At 44.8% G+C, this 24593-nt stretch overlaps 1 protein-coding gene across 1 annotated transcript in view; it reads right to left on the reverse strand.

Annotated features, from left to right (window-relative positions):
• Positions 1-24593, reverse strand: part of adgra1b (adhesion G protein-coupled receptor A1b) — a 106932-nt gene that overhangs the window by 46584 nt on the left and 35755 nt on the right. The window contains exons 9-12 of the mRNA XM_076169228.1: positions 22687-22906; positions 22089-22238; positions 20568-20729; positions 20050-20259 (exon numbers count right to left, since the gene is read on the reverse strand). Of these exons, the coding sequence (XP_076025343.1) occupies positions 20050-20259; positions 20568-20729; positions 22089-22238; positions 22687-22906 (742 nt within the window). The remainder of the gene's footprint in view (positions 1-20049; positions 20260-20567; positions 20730-22088; positions 22239-22686; positions 22907-24593) is intronic.

Here is a 24593-nt window from a genome sequence, read left to right on the forward strand (position 1 = left end):
GCATAAAAGGCGGGAGGGCAGCAAAACAGAGACTGTGTGAAAAGTCAAATAAATACAAGGAAATCTGCGGATGCACTTGCATGAACACACAGGCGATGTTTCAACCACAATTTGTGCCATTTGACCACACGGAACATCCACTCATCTCCTCTCCTTCAACCAACACAGCCCTTACGCCTGTGAGCCACTAAATTCAGTTTAACTCAGCCAATATTTTAACCTTCAGATCTCAGAAACCTGTGTCAGCACTTGCAGCGACATGAAAGGATAAAGGAGGTTTGTGGCCGCGTTGGCAGCTGCCTGCACCATCAGCACCCGAATATGTTGAGTTCCAAGCCGTTTCTGAGGTGGTTTTGATGTGGATAACTGTGTGTCGCCAACTAACTTTCGAAATCCAACACAGCAGGATATTATAATGAGTCTCAGTGATGCTAAATTCAAACTAAAACAAAACAAAAGTACCCGTTTATATTCTTAAATTAAAGACATCCGCACATATTCAAATCCCACCTATTCTCCTCAGTGAGAAGGAGATATTAAAGGAGTTCCCATTGATGCAGCTCTTCCCTATCTTGCCATCTCTGCAGCGGAACACAGCTCCGCCTTATCTCCGTGACCTTTCATAGACAGCCCACAGACCTCGGCCCCCGGGTAGGCAGAGAGAGAATGAGAGATGCGCTTGGCAGAACACTACTGATTCCTCATGCACGTCCAAACACCGTCAACCTGTTGGCTCCACCTGGGAACTCGCTGCCTGTAGGTCTGCGCACAGCTGAAAGACTTTGGTGTTAGGTTTGCTAATCCAGGGGAGAAGCACACACTGGAGCCAACAGGATACACATCAATGTCCCAAACATACAGATATAGCAAACAGAAGCAGATATAGCAAATACAAATGTTTGGTCAAGTCAGGTTACGAGTGTGTGTGTGAGTTAAGGCCAATATCCCATTCAATGTCTCAAAGCGTAAAGCTCTCTAAGAAGGAAAAACAACCCTGTAAACCTTGACACGTAAGCAAGAAAGGAGAATTAAGGGAGCGATTCCCTCAGGTGAGGAACGAGAGCGGTAGGTGGGAAAGTCTAAGTAGTAAATTACAGAAAGACCAACAGATGTGGTAATACAGGAAAATAGGAGAAATATCTGAATCTTAATTGTAGAGATGTTTAGGAAAGCTGGTTCATCCTGATGTGAACAACAACATATAGACCCCTCCCCACCCCAAGAATTAAAGAAGCACCAGGCTCAAGCGGGTGGATTTATGGGCTGATGTCTTAATTAACCCAAACAAACGTAGCAGACTGATACCACAGTGCTACAGTGATAACCAAACCCATACACTAAGCATAGCCTTGAGAATCTCATTCAGATAAGTACTGAGTAAAGAAATCTATGAGAATGCCTGGACTGAATACCAAAGAGGGCATTATGATATATATAGAACAAAGATATGTTTTAGAGGGCATCGTTTCAAAGCTAACTCAAAAGTTTGCAGAGGGGAAACATAGAGGATTTATTTTATCACGCTGTATTTTCAGGATTTGTGTGTGTGTGTGTGTGTGTGTGTGTGTGTGTGTGTGTGATCCATACAGACCAGTTAATTTGTCACAATTACTGTCCTCCTGCAGGGCAAAGAGCTCGGCTCCCGTGTCTGGGCTAGTGTATGGGTGTGTATGTGTCGGTGTCAGTCATTATGTTAATGATCTGTTTACCGCTGTGGTGCGGCGACAGAATGTAGTGTTTTCCTCTGGTACATTATTCATGGGATTGAGAAGAGGCTTGGCTCCATGTTTGGCACACGCTTGTTTTGTTTAGCATCCCTGAATACATGGAGCCCCCATCCAACCCCCCAGTTCTTTCATTATAAATTCTTAATCGACACACGTGCGCTCGTTCACAACCAAAAATCTGCTGGCTCTTACCCTGCGCCACGGGCGGGAGAAGTTAGAAACAAGTTCAGGTGGATGGCTTCTTTGTCCTCAACGCTCTGTTTACCAGAACACACAACGCTGATTAATAGAGATAATCAGATAAGAGACTTTAATGAATAAATTATGATGGGCTGCAGCGTGAGGCGGCAGATTTTCCCCCCAGGAGGCAAAAAAAGATTTGAATGAGTACTTAAACACCAAACCTGGCTCCTTATCATATTTATCTGTTTATTTGAAGCTTTTTTTTTTTGTACATATATTGTCGCTTTTGAAGTGGAGAATGTGAATATGTGCTCATACACAACATCAGATAATCCTGTAATCTGCTTATTCTTCATCAAAAGGTGAGAAAGTTGAGTATTTTCATCAAGGTCAGCAGGGTATGAAGTCACTCAGTCAGGGCTACAATAAAATCGCCGCCAAAATGAAAACCTGGGGCCAGAAAACGTTTTTGATTTGATATGGAACTCGCCAGAAGAAACAGGTGGGAGAGAAACTGATCTGAGAAAAAAATCAATGCTCCAACAAGTTAAAACTACATCACGGTGCGTCTTAATTGAAAAAGCTATCCCGGGCACGGATGAAAGCGTTGGCCTTAAATAACCTTGATCCTATATCAGGGGGTTGTGATTGGAGTGCACTTACGCAGATGTGTAAAGGAGAGGAACAGAGCGCCGGAGTGGAGCAGGAGAGCCGGTGGCAGGGACGGTGAGCGGGAGGGCAGTGGGGGAGTTAAAACAGATTTTTTTATTGAACCATTAAATCCCCTGCGCCAAATGTAATTTGAGGGTTTTTGTTGCTTTGCCACCATTACCTGCTTAACAACGCTGTAGCTCCGGGGCCTGTCCGCTGTCCTGATAAACATAGAGTGAGGACACGAGGACGAATCAGCAACAACAACGCATCCAATCCGCGCAATTATGGAATCATTAACATTACCCGCCGTCTAACACTTTAATGCCAAAATAAACAGAGCCATCAGTCAGGGAGCTTCCAAATCTGATCAGAGGGAAGACACAGGTGGAGTGGAGAAACCCAAACAGCACCGGTGTGATATTGTGATGAAGCGACAAATCAGAGAGAAAGTAATAGACAGTGAGGAAGCGATTGGGACAGATAGAGTTTTGATGAGAGTGGGTGGGTGCCTGTTTGTTTGTGGTTGTGTTTGCGTGCGTGTGTGCATGTGTGTGTATGTGTGTGTGTGTGCGATGCGCGTGTAAGCTGGGAGGATAAGCGCACACAGAGCGAGGGGGGACAGGCCACATCACCATAAAATGTAATCTATTTAAGCTTATCCCAGACAAGATCGCTACATCTAAATTCATTTCAGTCTGTCAGGCCCTGTTCTATTCCCTATGCTGCCACACCCTAATGGGCTGTGACAACACATGTCCCAAGGAATGAGGATAGAAGAGATATCCGTGTCACAAAGCCGTGTCACATTTCCATATAACCCCTTACTCCGTAAAGTTGCGGCACAGGTGGGGAAGGCGCATGTAGGATGTGCCTGGAATTAAAACGGCTTATTATGCATTTGGATATGTACAGAATTACAAATGATGAATATTTTACACCACGTGATCAAGGTTTTTGTTTCCGTGAGAGACCTCATCATTCCGTTGCACCTCCTCTCGCATAATCAACCACATCTCACCCACCAGCCACCAAAACCCCACGTAGACAAAGCAGAGTGCTGTTATCTAAGACGGCAGCAGCCACTTCTTTTTTTTTTTATTCTTCCTCCCTCGCCGCTCACCTTCTACCCCTTCCTATCGTTCACTTTCAATGCGTCCCACTCCATCAATCTGCCAGGCGGGCGGCGGGTGCCTTGAAACAATGCACCAATCATTGCACAAGGGCCGCCGCTCGCGCCTCCTCCCGTCCCGCGGGATTGGCTGCGGCTCCGCGCTCACGGCTTTCTAGACAACAGCCAAGTCCTTCGGACGGCTGTCTGGCTGCCAGGCGCAAACAGCTCTAATGATCGCCCACTGCCACTGAAGCAGAGCCAGGGACACACACGCAGAGGGGGGGGATGGGGGGGGGGCACACAGGGTACAGGGATCTTACAGGAATAACAGAATAAGGAAGGATGGAGTCTATCTATGTATCTCTCTATGTATCTACATCTAACTGGTCCAGGAGTATTTTCTGTCCCATATACTCTGGTGACACAGGCTGCGGCATGGGATAGGCGGTTGGGCAAAGCTACAGGAGCTTTTAAAATCCAGCCTCTCTCTCTCTTTCATTCATAATTTATTCATGGCTACCTCTGTCTCTATCTATCACCTCTATCCCCGCTCACTCTTCCACATTCATAATTTCTTGCACCTTCCCTCTGCCTCTCGGTTTCTCTGTCACTCCTTCTTCCTTATTCCGCCGCCTTCATCCGTCCCCGGCCGGCATCGGTCCCTCTCTCCCCCTCTTCTGCTTGCTTTTTGTCTGGGTAAGGGGAGGTTTTTAGTTCCTTATCAAACCCTCATGAATTATCAAAGGCTCTCTGTCCAAAGCCCCGGACAGAAACACATCTCAGTGACTGTCCGCCTCTCCGTGGAATAATCTGAGAAAGGTGAAGTGCTGCAGTCCAGTCAGTAACACCTTGTACTCAAGACCTTTGGGATGAATTATTTAAGACACCGTGACAACCAGCACACACACACAGACACAAACACAAGCAAAAACCTTGCACACAAACCAGCAGCTGAAGAAACCAGTTGTATTGGATCCATTTGATTTCATTTGTATTGGCCAATATTGTTTTGTTTTGTTGAGCTAAAGACTGCACAACACCACACTACACAACAATACAATGTAAAGAAACCACAAGGCTAGAACCCAACCACAGCCACTAATTGATTTCGGTGAAAACTTTACAGCCCGGAATAAATAATTCTAGAGAGTTAAGAATATGCACTATGAAGTTACGATTATGTTTTGGACCAAACCTTCAAAGAAATGTTATAATTTCATGTTGAGTACTACTGCAAAAAGAAGAAAAACAGAGAAAGGGGAAATAAAGAAGAACAAAATAATACATTACAGTCAAGGCTGTAGGTCTGAGGTCTGGACCGCTGTCATTACTTCAGAATGAAAAATAAAAATCAGCTACATAAATGTATTAATAGTCAGGGGGCTGAAAACGTCTCCTTGGAGTGTCGGGTGGCTGTGTGTGTGTGTGTGTGTGTGTGTGTGTGTGTGTGTGTGTGTGTGTGTGTGTGTGTATATGTGTGTGTGTGTGTGTGTGTGTGTGTGTGTGTGTTGGTGTGTGTTGGTGTGTGTTGGTGTGTGTGTGTGTGTTGGTGTGTGTGTGTGTGTGTGTGTGTGTGTGTGTGTGTGTGTGTGTGTGTGTGTGTGTGTGTGTGTGTGTGTGTGTGTGTGGTGAAATAGTACTACCTGTGCTGACGTCCCGTAATAAAGAAAGGGAGAGGAAGTTCGTCAGCCTGCCTTGGACCACCGTAGATAATCAATACCTAATATTAATATAGGAATAGGTCCAGTGTTAAGCTAAGTCTCTCCAAAAGCAGCAAAGAGGGAACGATCGGGCTGAACTGGCGAGCTGCGTTCAAAAGCAAACCTAAAACCTGAGGAACAGCCTATTTCTCACTGGATGATTAAACAGAAGGACAGAAGGAGAGAGTTCTCAGATGGTGGGATGCATGTGGCCACGGGAGGATCCAGGTAGCCCTCCATGGGAAAGGAAATACAAGTTTTGAAGATTAGTAAACTGAGATTTCCCTGTTGCTTTTGCACTAACTTGTGTGTGTCTGTATCTAAACTGTCCTATTTGATGTCATTTCAGTCAGTGAGCCATGAAGTGAAGAAGTGGAGGGAAAGACCAGGGGAAATGATCAAATCAGCGTAGGTTCAAGTGTACACACACACACACACACACACACACACACAGTATAATTGGTTACAATAGGCTAGAGACTACTACTTGCCGTATTTCTTTGCTGCAGTAATACAACTTTTACTTCAGGTAAACCTCGGGCTGCTTTGTGGAATCATGGTTATTCTTCTTCTTTTAAAAAGGGGGGAAGGGAGGAGACAGGGAGGAGAAGAGGAAACCTTTAGAAAGCCACTACAACTGCAAATCGCAAATAGCATTTGTAGGCTAATCCTCATCTTTGTTTGACCGTTGGGCAAAAAGGCAATAGCTGGACTTGATGGCAGATACTAACCATTAGAAATTCACACACCGTCTCTACAGAAACCAAGAGGCTGCTTTGCATCATCAGATAGTAGAGGCAGAATGCGGTTTGGAGGCGCATGAACACAAAGCCAGACCGCTAACGAGGAAGAGCCTCGCTGCTCTCCAAACACAGATGATCCCTCGTCTTAGCATTCGAGTCAGGTGCTGTGCATAGAGAGAGCTGAGGGTTCCAGTATGGATTACTGGGGCTGGGAGTTGCTTATGCTCTCCAGGAGAACGAGGAGCGACACCACACTGGATTACACAGCTGGGGAAAAGGTTACGTACTTCAATGAGAGCCGGAGAGTGATGAACAGAGAGAACATGCGGCTAGAACAATGGCAGCGAGGATAATGAGAGTTGCTTCCTCTCCTCTGACACTGCAGTCGCTCAGGTGTTCTTGTGCACGCTACATGTTTTCTATTTTCAAGCTTAAAGCATCATCGCCTCACGAAAACACTTCGACGCGCCAAGAAGTGATTTTGTGTTTTTATTGGCGATTTGGTGCCACTGATCTATTTGTATTTATCAGTGTAAAAGCTGATATGGTACAACAGAGTGTACTTCATAATGTGATTCAACACAAAGGGTAAAGAGTCTTGTCAAGATCGGGGTCGTTAATGAGAATATTTAGAATCAAATTTAAAACAATTTTATTTTGAAGGACAGATTGGATAGAAAATAAAGATGAGCAAATGTATCAGTTTTTCTCATGTAAATTACCCAATTACATCAGATTGCAAATGTAGTTTCACATTTAAGCCTTTTTCTAAAGCTGTCAGCTGACATAATTACCATTCAAACGGCTCCATTCAATTGAAAATGAAGCACAAAACTGCAGAAAACTCTACAAACGAAAAAGATCTGCATTTAGGGACAAAGGAAATTATCCATCACCTTTATTTATTTCTTGTCAAACATATAATTTAAGCCCAACATGGTGCTAAATTGATTTATTGAGCCCTCACATGGCCGTACCAAACACGTTTAAATGATCCTGCAGCAGCAATCAGGCTCAATGAAGCGTAGCTGTGTCTTACTATGCCATGTGTTTCTTTCTGTTACTGGATTAAATGCTTTTCTAGAATGATCATAATGTGCAGATCAATCCAGTTAAGGTAACGTTGTTGAGTGAAAGTTTGCTGGGCCACGGAAAAGTCTGGGTCGGATATTAAAACTCCAACCCCTCATCCAAACCCTCTGTTCCTGGTTCTGCCCTGCCTTCATCTCCTCTCTCTGCAGCTGTAGGCATATGCGCCGTGCCTGATGAGGCATTCAAATCCCAGCTTTGTGCGGCAGTATCGCTCTTATCTACTGTAGTTCTTGCAGTCCGCTCCTGCCTCTACATCGGGTAGGCGTTACTATTATCTCCATCCGTGTTTCCCCATGAAGGATCAACTAGTATCCCGGGACACTGATAGTTGTAAGTTCAGACTATATAACCACATCCCTAACATTGTATATGAGCATTTGCAGGCTTTCTACCCTTCTGGCATGTAGGTGACACTACAGTACAGACGCCCGGACAACCTGCCTCCCTGTCAGAATACAGATGGGGAAATAAAATAATGCAGCAGGTAGCTATTAAAATGGAAGAGTCGTTTCAGTACAGGCATCTGTAGAATCAGAGAGGAGGTACATCAGAATGCATGGAGACTTACACACGATAAAAGAGAAACACGCCTTCACATGTAGCCTAGAGGCTCAGAGCTTGGACAGAATGGACACAAAAAAATAGATTGCATCGTCAACACAACTCAACACAGTGTCCGGCGGCACATTGGTCCTGTATATGATCCGGGTATATAAACACAACAAGTACCTCTGTATGTATGCCACACGTGTGTTTGCAGAGGCAGCCGTGTTTTATTCCATACTTTCCAGGCGCATGCACGGCAAACACGGAATTGCAAAGACGACAGAAACAGGAAGATGCAGCTATGGGAAGCGCTTCATATTTATGCAACACGCGGGGGGGGGAAATAGCATGCATTCTCTATCTGACTCCAAAGAGATTAGAAGTGTAGATGAAGAGCATGGGAGAGGACGAGTGCAGAGAAACAGTGGGTGGGCAGACGTAACTATGAACTCCAGAGGTGAGCGCGAATGAATAGCGAGGATGACGTATTTATGCAGTCATAATAATACCATACAGAATAATACATGCTAAAGTTTTGCTGTGGATGCAGGATACACAGCCTGTGTGTGCTGCATGGTGCTGCAGGGGTTGAAATGTGTGCTACAAAGGTAAGGAATGATGAAGCTACCATCTAATACAAGTCATCTATGAGACTGATGCATGACTGACTCGTAAGGTGTAAGATCAATTTATCAAACTAAATGGAAAGTCAAAGTCAAAACCAGCCAAGAATGAACATATCTCACAAAATATTATTATCATGATGATCATTACTTACAGTATGAGGCTTTGTTCTGTACAGATCTAATCAATCAGTGATGGTAGACAACGTGGCTGTGCATTTTCCCTCTGCACATATAAGAATCCCACGAGCGCATGTAGACCAAAGCCGATGGGCCCACAAGCAGAGCTAATTATCTGCACTGAGTGTTGGTAACAAGCTGCATCTCTGGTTTGTCTGCTTTCCCTGTCAGAAGCCATTATGCGTTTCATTATAACTCTAAAACTTCACAATTTGATACAGATTACATCCTCGGATATCTTCGTTATTTGCCGCGCAACGGTTGCCGTGTTGCGCGTTTGAAGGAACCCGAGGGTCCTACATGAGACACGCGTCTTTCAAAGAAAAGGAGTGTTTCAAACGGTGTTTATATTAATCCAGACTAATGGACAGTCTCTGCCCATTAGCAACTGCGATGCCAAATTTTCCAGCAATGCACGGAGCGGAACAGCTGGCAGTGACAGACAGGAGTGCAGAAAAGTACTATTTCCAGATGAGAAATAGCGATAATTGGAGAGAAACACAAACACACCGACACACACACTGACACAGAGAGAGAGAGAGAGAGAGAGAGAGAGAGAGAGAGAGAGAGAGAGAGAGAGAGAGAGAGAGAGAGAGAGAGAGAGAGAGAGAGAGAGAGAGAGAGAGAGAGAGAGAGAGAGAGAGAGAGAGAGAGAGAGAGAGAGAGAGAGAGAGAGAGAGAGAGAGAGAGTTCATACTGTTGAGAGAGGAGCACATTGGTACTGTAATTAGAACTTGTGAAAGCTGGTGCTCTTTCAGCAGATTCCGGTAAACACTGGCGGTGCAGAAAAACTCCAATCTTGTTGATCTAAGAATTCTAATTGATGGAACGGAAGAAGCTCACAGATGGTGCAACATTCACACGCACTGCAGAGTAATTACAACGTCTTTTTTCCCCCCCGCGATATGTATGTCACTGATAAAAGGAAGAGGGGAGGAAGAGAGGGAGAAAGAGAGAGAGCAACATGGATGGCTAATAAATGAGTCTGATGGCGTGCAGCAAGGGGGGGAAGGTTAAATATTATGATTGAGCGATCCCAGTAAAAACCGGTTCATCATCTTTAGCCTCTGGGCAGCTTTTCCTGGGAGCGACTGGACGTTGGGAGGCCCCACTCAAGGTCAGATACCAGATAACTGCTGATGAAGAGGAGCGCGGTGAAAGAACCACATGCGGTATATTGTCCACACCAAAAAAAAGATGTACGTTTATGAGTCCAAACAGGAAAATGGAGGCACTTTAAATGCATTTCACAGCAGCGTGGAGAGAGACAGACAACTTCAACATCGACTCAAGTGGCACTGGAAGATGCTTGTCTGATATTTGGATTTGTTGCGTTACGGATTTCTACAGTCGTTCCCAGATTTAATTTGCTTTCAATGCTTGTACTGCAGCTTGTCATATCAGCAGCTGTTCAACATCAATTTTCTGGGATAATTTGATATATCGGTGCATCTTTGCGGCTCTTAAGGAGCAGGGGTTGGATTGCATGAGGTTGCATATCGCGTCTCTGAGTCAACACTCTCAAGTTGTTTATTCTCAGCGTGTGTTCGCATCGCCTTGTCCTCCTCGGCGAGCCCCGACCTTGGGCAACCTGCTCTTACAGCATCCTAATGTTCTATTAATTTATCTCTAATTACCCCATGTAGCGCAGGAAGGAGGACGGGACGGAAGAAAGGCGGTTTGGAACAGACTGAGAGAAGAATGGGGAGGGCGGAAGGAGGCGGGGGGGGTCGCAGGAGAGACGGAGAACAGAGGATTGCAAAAGGACTCCCCGCCGCCGCCTCGCTACTTCTGCAAGGAGGTGCTTACTGTGGGACATGAAAGAGGGCAGAGGGGGGAGGGAGGATAGAAACCAGAGTCAATAGACTTTGTGATTTGTAGGGCAGAAGCAAAGGTGGAAGATAAAGCGGGACGGGCCAGATTAGCTACAGCACATGGGAGGCAGCGTCATGCCCAGCCGTTTGGCTCACGGTGCAGCTTTTAGCCGCATAACGAGAGAGAGGAGGGGGAGAGAGAGGAGAGAGAGGAGAGAGAGAGAGACTGGTGTGTGTGTGTGTGTGTATTAAATGAGGCAAATGGGAAAAATCCTGTTTTGGGGCCAAATTATATGTCACATTGTACGTGAACACTTACATAGCTTACATCCCCGCAAGATGTGTTTGGGTCCATTAGAGGGCAATGTGAGGCCTTAAGCAACAACACAGCTTCCACACAACGTCCGAATTTGTTCAGCCGTGCAAAAAAAAAACAGATGACAATCACGGTGATTAACATTTTTTGTTACAAACGAGAAAGGCGCGGCGACATTGGATGGTATGAGGCCGTTCGATGAATCCCAGCCAAATGAACAAGCACATGGGAAGCAGCCAGCGAAGCAGAGCGGCTTTTGGCAAACGAAAAAAAGAGCCAGGAAAATTGACAACCCCGACAAAGTAATCAATGTGAAGGATTTACTACGGCTGCGAGGGGCAAAGTGAGGGGCCGCAGCATCAATCACCCCCTGATCATCACAGGGAGAGGATTTGAGTATTTGAATGATGAATTAAAATTTAACTGAGGCGATATAAAAAAAAGGTGATGCGTGTAGGCGTGTGTTTATGTGCGCTGTGTGGTTTTTGAGAGATAGAAAAAAAGAGGAAAAGGTACAAGGGATCAGACGACTGATCGCAGATGAAATGTGAGAGGGTTATCGGTCCCCTGATTGGAAAATGCCAATGCTGAACCATGCTCCTTTATTACTGGAGAGAGAGAGGTCAAACATGTGCCAATAAGAGGGCAGACCGTGATGAATGCCATCTGATTGGGCATAGAGGAGGAGAATGGGATCCAGCTCATCGCTCGGCCGTAATGACCCGATGTTGTGTCGGACTGGAGGCACGGTAAGCAGCTTCGGAGCTAAGCTGTCGGCAGCTGTCAGAAGAGTTGACACAGTAAATGAAACAGTTGAAAAGTCTTCTCGACCACAGATGTAATGTTTAGACACGTTCGGTCCGGATAAGCTTTACTGAGCTAAGCAAAGATCCTGCCCTCAAATTCACACTGACACAAATAAACTCTTGGTTAGCTGCCCGGCGCAACGGCAGACATCCAATTTTTCCGTTGCTTCACCTGCATCAGCGGACCGTCGACTTGGCCACCGCTTGTTGTTTTGGTCTCACGTCGTTTCTCACAAACCTTGTGTGAGTAAAGTGTGGGTGGAGGTTTGTCGAGAAACAACCAAAAAATCCAGGTAAAAATGTGTTATCCTGGCAACTTAATCACCAATTAAACAGGTTTCATTCAGAATTAATTAAGATCGATTATTATTGAGGACTCTACTGAGACTCGGACATTTATTGTGTATGCATTTTTAATTGCTCCTTGCTATTTGAGCTTAGTGGCACCTTATAGGTATAAAAAACAAAAAAAAGTGAAGTGTGTGTTTATATGTGTGCTACATATGAACACAAAGAGTATTACACATTTCTTCCTGTCTGCTGTTTACTGAAATGAGATTGTAAACAGCTGGCTCAGTAGGTGTCGTGGCGAATTTTAGGCCGCTCAATTATTACAATTTCTACCTCTGCAACTTAATTGATTGACTTGCGCCTGTGAGAGAGGAGCTGAGGCGTGTGTGCTGCACACTCATGCAGCCTGTTACGCTGGGCCTGGTTTCAAAATGTATGATAAATGATCACAAATTCAGCACAGCGACCAAGCGAACACTTAACTCAAGCTCGCACTCTGCAGTTCGCTACAAATGATACAGTACATGATTTAATTCAATCAAATGGCAAAAATGCAATTTTAACATTGAAGGACTTTTCAGAAGCTGCAAGTGACAAACGGTAGCTTTTTGTAAGGAATAATCAGTATCTGATATTGAATACTGATTGACTGACTTTCCTTTACCTTTTACATAACAAGGTTCATCATGATACAACAGTATTTTGTAGCTTAATTCTCTTTACTATCAGGCAAAGGCAACCTTGGCTTGCAGTGTTTTAGTTCCAATCTGATGAATCAAATTCAGAGGCACGGCACCTAAACTCATCGCAAAACATAACAATAGAAACAAGCCCAAAGAAAACACTGTGGTTGTTAGGGGAGATGCTATATTTAAGCTAGAGCAACGAGAACAAATGTTGCATCATTTCTTTTAGTCGTGGTACATTCTCAGCATATATAGATATGAGCTTAGAGAACGTATTGCGAGTAAAAGGCTGTGTTGTGAAAGTAGCCAGAAGGAGAATCACAATGTGAAGTTCTGGAGTTAAACCCATTCCGTGTTTGAGGAACAAAAAAATAAATGCACATAATGCACACTCACGCACACACACCATCCCCTCATGACTCATCACTCAGCCTGCTCAGCCCCGCTCGGTTTAACTGAGCCCTGTGAAGGTTGCACTAGACACACAAGCGGCACAGCTTGTTATCAGGCAAAGGAGATACTAAAAAGATACAAAGGCAAAGAGAATTGGGGCAACGCCGGGGAACAAGTGCGAGCCGAGTGTGTAGCCGTGACACATCCCCGACGCGGTGGTTTTTAGACTGGCAGTGAGTCACATTTAATTATCCATTTTGTTAGTCATGTTCTGAACCATGTTCGCATAATTGTGGCCAATGTCAGATTGCAAATTGGTACAGACTGATATTTTCTGACACGGGAATTTATAGTAATATTTCTACCAGCTATGTTTAGTCTTAAGAAACTCTGCACACTCCCCTTAGCACCCTCGGGGTTGATCCGTCTTAATTCCGAGTCGCTTTTACGCAATTCTAATTTTGTTTTGCGTCGCTGGCTGCTTCACATATTGAGATGTTTTCACTCTTCAATGACCTAAATTGGCTTTGGTAGCAGCAGGCTTTCGTCAGTGAACAGCGAGCAGCAGTACACAAACTTTTAAGACAGGGCTTTAAGAGTGATTAATAGTTTAGCCCCTATAAACCCTTGGACTTCCTCATAAACTAGACCTCTTTCCCCCCTCTGTTCTCTCCATCCTGGTGTAACTGACTGACTGGCTGAGTGATCCCTTCTCTGTCTCGTTCTGGCAGTGGTTCAGCACCGTTTAGAGCTGTTCTGGGTCCAACTGGACTTAGACGCACTGCAAATGGCCCTGCTTTGGCAACACCGTGCCAGAAATAATAAATCACAGCCCGGCAACATCAGTGCCTCGCACCACTTTTACTGGCCTCTGCCACTCTGTTAGCGGGAACATTTTTGATCAAATTCTGCAACCCGTTCAAACATTTACAATACATTTTTGGGATAATATAACATGATGTGAGTTATATTTGGCAGAGCTTGGTCATACCATTGGCAGAACATTAGCCAAGGTGTTGAAATTGGTCAGATCAGTTCAACCGGGCATAAATGTTGATGGATTGATGAAAATTCCCAATTGACACTTTTGCTTTTGACATGAAGTTTCACAAAACTTTCCTATCCACAGTTTCAGAAGTCAGCTGGAGGCCTAATTGGGAAGGTTGGACCTGAAATAGCGAAGGGTTTGGTAACTGATTCCAAAAAAAGGCATTCCTGCAGCCTGTCAAAAAGTTGTCTTTGATGCTCACTGTCAAAGAGACAACCGTTTTAAACCCAAAGACAAAGGTGCAATACACATTCCAGGGGTTTCACACAAACCAATGCTTTTGACAGAGGCTACACATTCCCCCCCGTAGCTTAAGCAGATGCCGGCACAGATAACAACGGGGGAATACTCACCAGGTTCATGTGAAGACATTTCAGAGGTTGTGTAGTTATTTTGAAAGTGACAATTGAAGGCTGTGAACTTTCAATGTCAGCTTTACGTGTTCTCAAGTGATTTCCCGAATGTTTCTGGCTGTTACATTTCTACCTCCAGGGTTCAGGCGACCAATACAGATTCACTCTTCTCTCACTCTTCTCCCCTCTTCTGTCGGCATAGGAAAACAAAGTGCTCCGATCCCATATCTCCACCTCAAAATCTCATCAAATCACTGCAAACCTTTAAAGACGGTTTACCCATAATGCACCAGTACGTCTGGCACACCATATTCCAATCATTCTATATGGCGGTGATCACCTGTACATGTGCACAACCGACTCCACAAGTCACATCGCACCAGGGCAGTCCACATCCTCCCAACTCCTTTTTGGTTGTTATTGCGCGACTGCCGCGTGATCTGTAGTTGCGATCACGCCATTTAACACCGCCCTGTCACTTTGTTTACAACACATTCCCCGAATTAATTATCCCCAAATTACGGAAACATATGGCATCTTATCTCATTTCCCAAGTCACTGGGCATTATCCTTGAACGGAATTGCCAAGTGCACGGTTCATTGAGGGTTGACAGTTTGGGACAATATTTACCACTTTAGATCTCCCTCTTTCTTGTCATTGACAGGTAATTAGTGGACGCCTTTAGGCTTAACGGGTGGAGTATTCCCACCTCTTCTCTCTCCTCAGATAGCCTCTCTCTGCTCCACAGAGCTCCACTGCCTTTTTAATTATACCACCCGCCTCGGCTCAGCTCGGCTCTCTCTGCGTGTGTGTGTGGGTGTCTGTTTGTGTTTGTTTTTTAAGGGTGCTGTGTATGGATGTTTTTTTGTGCATTTGGGCGTGAGGGTATGTTTGGGTATGTGTGTGTGTTTGTGTGTTTGTGTGCACGCATCTGCCACCCTTCAGGTTATGACTTAATCTTAGGACACTGTTGCAGCAGAATGCGACCCGGGGCTGCTGCACAATAAACAGATCCTCTATGTCAGCACAGGCATCAGCTGTTCCTTCAGACGTCCAATAACGACCCAGTTTATCCCAATTTGGTAAACACGGGGCTTTATGAATATTTCTGATTTGTTTCTAATTGGAATCCGTCGAACGTCAACATCAACAGTACAAGTGCTCATTACTGCGTTGTGACCTGTGTGTCCTTGAGGACGGGCGGGGCGACAAAGTGAGGACACCTTTTGACGCGTAAATGATTGGAGGTTAATTTGTTTGAACGTTGAACTTCAGTTCAGTGTCAAAGTCAAATGGTGTTAACATTTGATGGGCATTAAGATTTCATTAGCTCATTTAATGTTATATAATGAAGCTGGTGCTGCTGGTGTGTTCAGGCATCTAAACGTGTGAATGATTGTATACAAACATACAGATTTATATTAGCATGTGGGTAGATGTGAACCATAAGCTTTGACAGCTTGTGTGTGTGTGTGTGTGTGTGTGTGTGTGTGTGTGTGTGTGTGTGTGTGTGTTATCTTCTACAGTGCAAAGAAATAGAGGAATGTTATGCCTTACTCCCCGAGGAGTTGCATCTTCTTTTTTTCTCTCTCTCTCGCTGTGCAGCGCTGTGAAACAAACAGGCCTGTGATGCAGCAGTGAGAGGCCTTGAATTCTAAATGCATCATAGGGGAGGGAAGGGAGAGGGGAGAAGGGTGGCAGACAAAAGGGGAATTGGAATTGGAATTAGTAAGGGTACGATACAGCAAAAGTTGACAAATGAAAAGCGGGGAAAGAATATGTACGTGGAGACAGACGGGATGTCAGAATCATCAGTGTTTGAGGAGAGAGAGAGAGGGAGAGAGAGAGAGCAGGGAAGAACAGGGAGAGATTCCAAGCAGCGAACTAGAAAGAAAAATAGCTCTATTAATGGCCAGAGATCAGCGGGCCCTGGGGACCCCTGTCCATTTCCTCTGAGGGACAGACAAGATTTATTTCCTGTTTTAGAGGCGCAAAGGAGTCTATCCTCTCCTTCCCCAGTGTAGCTTCTGTGCTGGACAAGTCCCTACGCATCTGCTATGTCCCTTTCCCACCCCACAGGAGATGACCCTCTATCTCCTCATCTAATTTGCATCCATTCACCAAATGTCCCTCACTATCAAAGCCTTTGGTTAAGCACAGCAAAAGCTCCCGCTGTGCAGTTTGATGCCTCCAAAAGCTTCTGTAGGATGTGTTTTTGTGTTTTTGTATGTCGTCTTATTATTGCACATGTTGTGTTTCTGTCTCTGCACCGCACTGAAGAGATGAATGGAAGCCTTTTCTAGTCTTCGTCTGTCTCTTCCCCATACATTAAGCCATTGTCTCAGTGACATGCCTCTTATCAGGCGAGCTGTACAATACCCTGCGCCTGCTACATCCTGACAGTTACTTTAGAAAAGAAAGCCCTTGTCTGCCCACTTCTTTGGGTAAAATTACCCAGTGTAGGTCATTCTGTGTCTTTAAATAGTGCCCGTCAAATAAAGTACTGTAAAGTCCCTGCCAGTAGCCACACTAAAAGCTTTCATCAATTATCCAAATTTGGCCCAAACAAACAAACATTTGTAATATAGTAACTTCCCCCACAATAATCCACTTACTGAGCCCCCCTAGAGTTTGGAGTGTGCACATATTACAGTCTGGGCTATTTTCAAAAGGTAATTTAAACCTCCCGAGACCCTGAGTCCTCATATGTTGACATTACATTATTCCTTCCCAACACCTTATACATCACTGTACTTAAGTTAAACCTGTTGTCCTTGTGTCTGGACATTTCTGGCTGCTCCCTACTGATTATACCTTACAAAAAGCTACCGTTTGTCACTTGCAGCTTCTGAAAAGTCCTTCAATGTTAAAATTACTCATGACCTCATATGTACCTCATATGTATTTACTGCAGAGAGAACGCAACACAGTTCATCACATTTAAATTGGAAGCAGTAAGTCAAGTCTCATATGCTCATTTTAAGTGGACCATTTCCTCAACTTTTGTTTCATAGCTCCAACCAGACTGAGCTCAGCGTTTATGACATTAGAGATGAGCCAATGACATTTTCTCACATTAACAATAATTGGGTGATTCACACATGCTCTGTGAGAACAAGAGAGAGAAATAGGAATATACTGTTGAAGGGTGACGATGGCTCGAATAGATTAAAGTGCTTTCATAAGCAGTGGAAGTGACTTTTCCCCCACCCTCAATAATTACAAGTACAGTGCTCTTGAGCATGGCGCTGCTCCTCGCCCCGCAACTGTTCCAAGGGTGCAGGAAAGTGTGTTAATCCTGAGCCCTTGTAGGTGCGAGTGTGTGAATCACAGAGGGAGGACAGAGTGTGTTCATTCCAAACACTAAATGAGCTGGAAACTGAATTACACTTCCTCATCTCATGCCCCAAAATTGACATTTCAAGGATTTCAAGTGATCCAAAGCAAGTTTGTTGTGGACTGTTGCAGTTTGCGTTTTTCTGTTCACAGCATTTATGTCCATATATCACTTCAACGTGTGTGTGTGTACTGTATGAAATATTAATGCGTGTTGTCTTATTAATGCTCTGGCCGTGTAGCCGCATCTTAATGCATCAGTAAAGCACCGTTTCAATCTAATTGAAATTGAAAGTGTGTAATTCGCTCGCGCCTTACAAGCACTCCTGCAAAGTACTGATGGAAAATGGATACTTCAAGTGATGTTTAGTGTGAGCGTGTCGTTTTAAACGAAGATTACTGGAACTAAAGTAAAAATGGAAAAATACTGAAGCCTTATTTATGTTCAACAGTGCTATTATTGAGATTTCTAACTGGCTTTAAGTAGTTGCTACAAACCACAACTTGTCCTCCTGTACAACATAACGTAAGATAATAATTATAATAGGCCATTTGCATAAAAGCTCATTTGCTTGAAGAATGCTTGAAGAAGGTATTACTACTTCAGAGACAAAAAATGCAATTAAGTTTGGTTAATTAAGATTCACGTCAAACTCAAAAGGATGAAAAATGACTCTGATGGTAAACTTTGCTCCAGGTAGCGTCTCCTGTGAGAGGAGGCATAAACGTTCTTCAGGATGAGACTGACACGGTAAAGCCAAAGCCGATCAAGAGGGACCATAAGCAGTCGCACAAACATACAAAAATACACAACGAGCTCCTCTGAGTAGTGCGTGGGCGAAATACACTACTGAGTCGTTGAAAGAATAAAATCAAAACGACGTCAACCAAATCCTCTGATAAGAATTGCTATGACAATCACTACCGCTGCTTTCCTGCGCGCCAACAGTTTGCCTCCAAACATACGCCCGTGCTGTCACGCTCGTTTTGCTCCCTCGTTTCCTTCAAGGAGCACTATCAAACTCACGCGAGCGAAGCGAGGCGCGACGCTGCCGTGTTTCCTGTCTGCACGGAGATGCAATGACTAATTCGCACCAACAAGTATGGCAAAGTGTGGCGTTTTAAATTTTACATTTCATTCGTGTCACGTTTTCGATGACTGAGGCCAAAACAACTGGGAGAAAAACAGAGAATTAGAACTAAGAAGACATAAATCTCTCTTAGGTTGCTGCTGCTGGAGAAGGACTCTTATTTGAGATTAGGCTTTATAGTGCACAACACATCAACTTAACATCTTCTATTTACTGTTTGTGAAAAGGAAATGGAATGCGCTGGGAGTTCACTTGTCAGGCGTGAATATTCAAGCGCACAGAGTGCCAACAGACTTGGGGTTGTGCCCATTTCCACATTTTTGCAAAGAGACAAGCACGCTCTTTTTTCCCCTTGAGGAGTTGACAGTGTAGAAGAGACGAAGGCATGGAGATGCGCTTTTGAGCCGCCGAGGAGCTGATTAACATGCAATCTGGAAGAAATGTATTGGTGTGCCCTGTAGCTGAATCTCTCAGCCAATAGCAGGGCTTGATGTAGCAACTCGGCTCATCACCTGAAATACATACGTGTACACAAACCCAGACAGCAGCCAGAACCTGGCTAAGTGCTGTAATTAGAGACTTGACACCGTCCCCTCGGACAGAGGTGGACACCCACGCGCTCTCCTCTGCTAATACACAACGGGTTCAGGCGGCGTCCAGATGAATTCAGCCAAACGCGCTTAGAACGAGTGGCAAACTGTTAGGATGCTGCAGGGCGACGCCACTTCATCGCCGAGAGAGAGAGTTGAGTGTTTTTGCTTGTCTGTGGATGCAGAGCGCCGCTTGTCTGTTGACATAGCGTTTTTTATTTATGTCATTTGGGAGGCCACGATTTGGGCCATTGTGGGGCTGCAGACGATTGAAAGTGACAGATACGCAAGGCCATCTTATCCATCACAGGGTAGTGGCTCACAATCGGCGACTCCCAAATTACCGACCTATTTGCAGCCGCTGCCCCTTCCGCAACCCCGTCTATCTATCGCGGGCTGATGTATGGCGCGCCGACGACACACCCAGGCAAGGTGTCATCTCGCTCCGACAAATAGACAACAACTGACTTGAGGGCAGAGGGGCCTCGCGTGTTCTTTTGGAACAGGCGGCGTACAAGACAGCGCTTTATTGTGCCCATGAGCAACTGTACAAGCTGGACCACATTTCTCATTTTTATTTCTCTCTCGCTTGCTTTGCTCTGCCTCTTTCTCCTCTCTGTGAACCGAAATTGAACAGCGTCAAAATCCCAGCGTGACTGTGAAAGGGAAACATTCAGACGATGTCCCTTGCCTGGACCTTTGGTCAGGATTTGGTAAATTCTTCCAACAGAGCGAAAGGAACAGAAAAGCCGGTTAGGGCCTTACCCGACTGAGATGACTGGCTGGCGGGCCGCTGCTGTTGACGGTGTGGCATTTGAAGTTGAGGAACGATTCCCCTGCGGCGTCGCGATCTCTGGCCGAGTCGTGCAGGCGCGCAGTGGCGGCCGACGGAGACTGCTGGAGCGCCGTGCAGGACAGGCCGAGAAAGTTAGACGGGCGAATCAAGAAGGCCTCCAGAGCTATGTTGGCAGAAACCTGTGGCGAGAGCATGGAGGAGGAGGGGAGGAGAGAGGGAGGAAGGAAGGAAGTGTTTGAGATTTTTATATTAGTATTTAGCAGCGGCATTCATCCCCAAAGACAGCAGAGAGGGGAAAAAAATAGACGAAACAAAAGGAAGGAAGCAATTTATCTTCCTCCTGCCCATTTTAGCTATCAGCTCGAGACAAATTAACTTCCCATTATTCCACTAAAAAAAAGGTAAAGATATGTGAAGCTTAGTCAGATAATCAGCCTTGACGCAGATGGAGCATGGCTGGGACTTAAGAGTTTAAACCTGTCCATACCTTGGAGATGACCCGATTGTCTCCGGTCAACGCCAGGTCAGCGATGCGCTCCACACACTGGACTATCCGTGTGCACGCCCTGGCCTCATTCTGGGCCATCCACAGGATATGCTCCTCCACTAGCATCATGTTGCTGGCTATGTCTGATATATAGTCGCCCAGCTGCAGGGGGAGAACACACAGGCGACCACACGTTTTTTGCGAATGTAAGCAGCCGAGCAAATCTTTAAACAAGGGCCGCACATACAGTACAAACACACACGCGGAGAGAATCACACTCATCATGCACATCAATCATATCCCCAACAACAGGCATTTATAATCTCCAGTTAGAATTATGAGGGAGGCAGTGGTGGCTTCATTCATTATAGGGAGATTTAATTTAGATTAGCGCCGCCAATGGGACATAATGGCTTTCTTGGGGATGGCAGTTCGCAATTTACACCGACTTCTCATTGTTGTTTCATGTGACTATTCCCGGCTGAATGAAGGTGGCTTCAACAATGCTTTTAAAAATGATGAATCTAACTGCTAATAATATCTCCTCCTGGGTGACCTATGATGAGTAATCAGACACGCGGGAGCTAATATTGATCGTTTTGTACCGACTAAAGCTTAAGACACCTTCCCCTCACAGAACCCCGCATTCAGCACGACATAAAAACATCCTCTGTTTGCCTCCGGCTACAGACGGAACATAAATTAACTTGAGGTAAAACACAACTTGGCTTGCCCAAAAAGTGATGCATCATCATAAAGGTAATTGCCATTCACAAAGAGCGGCGCCACGAGCGAGAGGGGAAACAGTATGATGTGAAATGTTAAGCTGACTGCAATCGATTCAAAGACGGACTGCACACTGCCACATGTTATTATTCAGCCTCAACTGTGTCTTGCTGATATTCGCTTACGTTTCCTTTGAAGTTTGCTCGATTTAAGCTTTTGGAGAAGCCCTGGCTCCTCAAGCTGGGCCGGTCAACTTTCCTTGCGAAGTTGGAAACTCCTGTAGCCCTCGGATTAGGTTTAAATAATTAGGTTTAAGGATTAGGTTTGTTTGTTTGGATGGAACTCCAACTAAGCGCATGTGATAATATTAGAACAGGAGCAGCAGCAGCAAACAGAGCTGAGATAAAGAGATTGATCATTTTTGCCAACGAAACAGACGGACACACAGCCTTGATATACCAGCGGCTTATCACTTTGCTGAGATTTACAGATTACAAATAATAAAAGCCTACTTAAACATTGAGAAGGCTCACAGCAACATTAGCATTACTCCCCCCACACACACACACACACACACACACACACAAACACAGGATTCCCAATCACCAGCCTCTCCTGTCATATGACCTAATCACAAACACCTGTGGCTCATTGCCCTCACCTGCAGCCTATCACCAATCACACCTACCGTATTTATACTTATAATAGGCTCAAAGAGGTGCAAAGTTGGGTGTAAATTCTCTTCTCATATCATTTGAAGCTTGAGAAATACTACAAACTAATGTTAAATCTCACATCTTTGCGCTGCTCCACCATCCTCGTCAGCCTCTCCACCAGGTGTGTGACAAAGATGACATCCATGACGTCGGTGAAGTGCGCCGCCCTGCTGGTGAAGGCCACTAACTGCTGACCTAAAGGCATAGCATTGGTGGTGTTGATGGTGATCTGCAATAACAAGGGAAAGGTTTAGCTCGGAGGGCACGCTCGCACAATCCATCATCACAAGTGCTATCAAACTTAATACGTGAAATGACATTGAAAGCAGAGGATGAATTACTAATCTATGAAATCAGTCATGTCATGTATGTGCAGTGGTTGTTTGAACCCGATTACTTCAGTGTAGTGGGTCCCTGACTAATGCAGAAGAAAATTAGATGTCATTAGTCGATTTAGATCATGTAATGTTTTAAGCATACACAAACAGATCTGTCAGCTCCTTCAGGCCGCAGCTCTATCACTAGAGGAGTTCATTTCGCTATCACAAAAAGCCATTAAATCATAGACACTTCATGCTCTCAGGGGATAAAAGTCAAAACTGTCTTACATCAAGGTAAACTTACAAAGTGGAAAGATGATTCAGTGGCGGTGAAAAACAAACGAGTGCACCAAGTACCTGGGTGAGATCATGCAGCACGCGCGTCAGCTCACTCGCATATGGGCACTGCGTGTAGTCCTCTTCGGCCCACCGCCCCGCTCTGTCACACCGGCGCCATGCCTTCTTCTCCCTCTGGCTGTGGTTGTGAGGAGCATTGCCAGAGGGGTGGGGGGCAGATCCAAACGTGGCGGGAGCACAGGGCAGGAAGGCCAATATGCCAGCGAGAGTCTTTGGCCACCTATGGCAATGAAAATCCAGTTTATCACCAAAGAACTGGCTCAGAAAGGAGAAAGCTACGCGCACAATTGCACCAGATGGCATATTTACACTCCCTGTTCAGGGGAAATACACTGCATATTGTTGTTTTGAGTTACGTCGAGCTCTAATTTTCTTTTTTTTTTTAAATGACTGCCAGATTCTAGCAATTAATTATGAAACACTGTGGAATATCATTGATTACTTTCAGACATCAGCCTTAATTTACTTCAACTTCCACCTTACACGTGCTCAGAAACACTTAATGTGTTCTTGAATTAATAGCACCGTCCCTAAAGGAGCGCCACAAAAATCCAAAACAGTACAAACGCAATGTTAGAAATGAATTATTCGAGTTTCGATTCACAAATTGGACATTATTACGATGTGCAGGACAGAAGAACAGACTTAAATGATCAACAATGCAGTTTAAAAATCAAACAGTCTGGTCCAGGAGAAAATTCAGGCCATCCAATCAATCCAAATTTGTGGTGACTAACACTGCATGACTATCAAAGGAGGATTGTGTATTCTTTTCCCTGGGTAACAGATATATTGGCCATAATCAGTTGCAGCGCTGAAAAGCTTAATTGGGGCAAATTGTGTTCATACGGCCAACATGATCAGTTTGGTGCTTTCTCCTCTGAACCAAGAAATTAGATTTGCGGCGCTCATGGAGTCGAGTGCCAAATTGTAAGGCTGCTGTATTGGCAAACCTGTGGATACTGACAGTTGTTTTATAGAGACAATTTTCATTTTTGGTAAATGCAGGTTAGGGTTTCAATAGAGTAAAGCTCATTTGAGTGTATAAACTAAATGAAACATTCATAGTCCACTGCATCAGCCTCCAATTCACGGTATGAAGAGATCCAGAGTGGTTTGGTTGGTGTTATTTTAGATTAACGCACTCACTCATGTGTCTCTGAAGACTTGGGAGCAAATTGCTCGTGATTGTATATCTATCAATTTGTCCAGAATCAGTGGAAAGATGTGCCTAATGTTTTATGGCTCGTCTCCTTAAGGCAAAGTCAGAATTGCGGCCTGGTTGATGCTTAACACCGACATTCCTAAGTTCACCTAATCGAATATAAAAGAGCAGCTCTTATCAGGAGGCTGCTAATCTGTTCCGAGGGCGGAGACCTGTACTCCGTCTGCTCGCCATCTCCTGTAATTTTTCTCCCTGTCTCTCCCGCCACGTTGCTTCAGCTACTTGGTAATAAATAGCGCTAATTTTGCCCTCTACAAAAAAAGGGGGCTCATTTTCCAGCCCATTACCTCAGTGTTTCAGCAGAAACAAAGAGTCGCTGCTCGCTGCTCTGGAAAAGGCCCATAATGTACAGCGGCTACAGAGAGAACGGCGGCAACAACAACGCGCCCAGCAGGGTGCAGTGGAAGAGTGGAGGTAAAGGTACTGTTCTGTGGAGCACTGTTGTAAACAAATGGCTTCATTCAGATTAAGTATAACATCATGACAACCACATTGCATACATTTCTGGGCACATAAAAGATTTATAGACCAGATTGAGAATTCTGTATTCCTGACATCACTTTTTTCTTCTCTTCATTTATTGGTGCGTTGCTCCCTTTTAAGAAACTTTACTGTCATCAATTGGTTTTATTAGATGCTAAAGAATCCTGATGAGCACCACTTGTAAAGATTAAGGTTACAA

The sequence above is a fragment of the Genypterus blacodes genome, unplaced genomic scaffold (genome assembly GCF_046128005.1).
Source record: "Genypterus blacodes isolate CSIRO-AG114 ecotype Tasmania unplaced genomic scaffold, CSIRO-AGI_Gbla_v1 ptg000195l_1, whole genome shotgun sequence".
NCBI classification, from domain to species: Eukaryota; Metazoa; Chordata; class Actinopteri; order Ophidiiformes; family Ophidiidae; genus Genypterus; species Genypterus blacodes.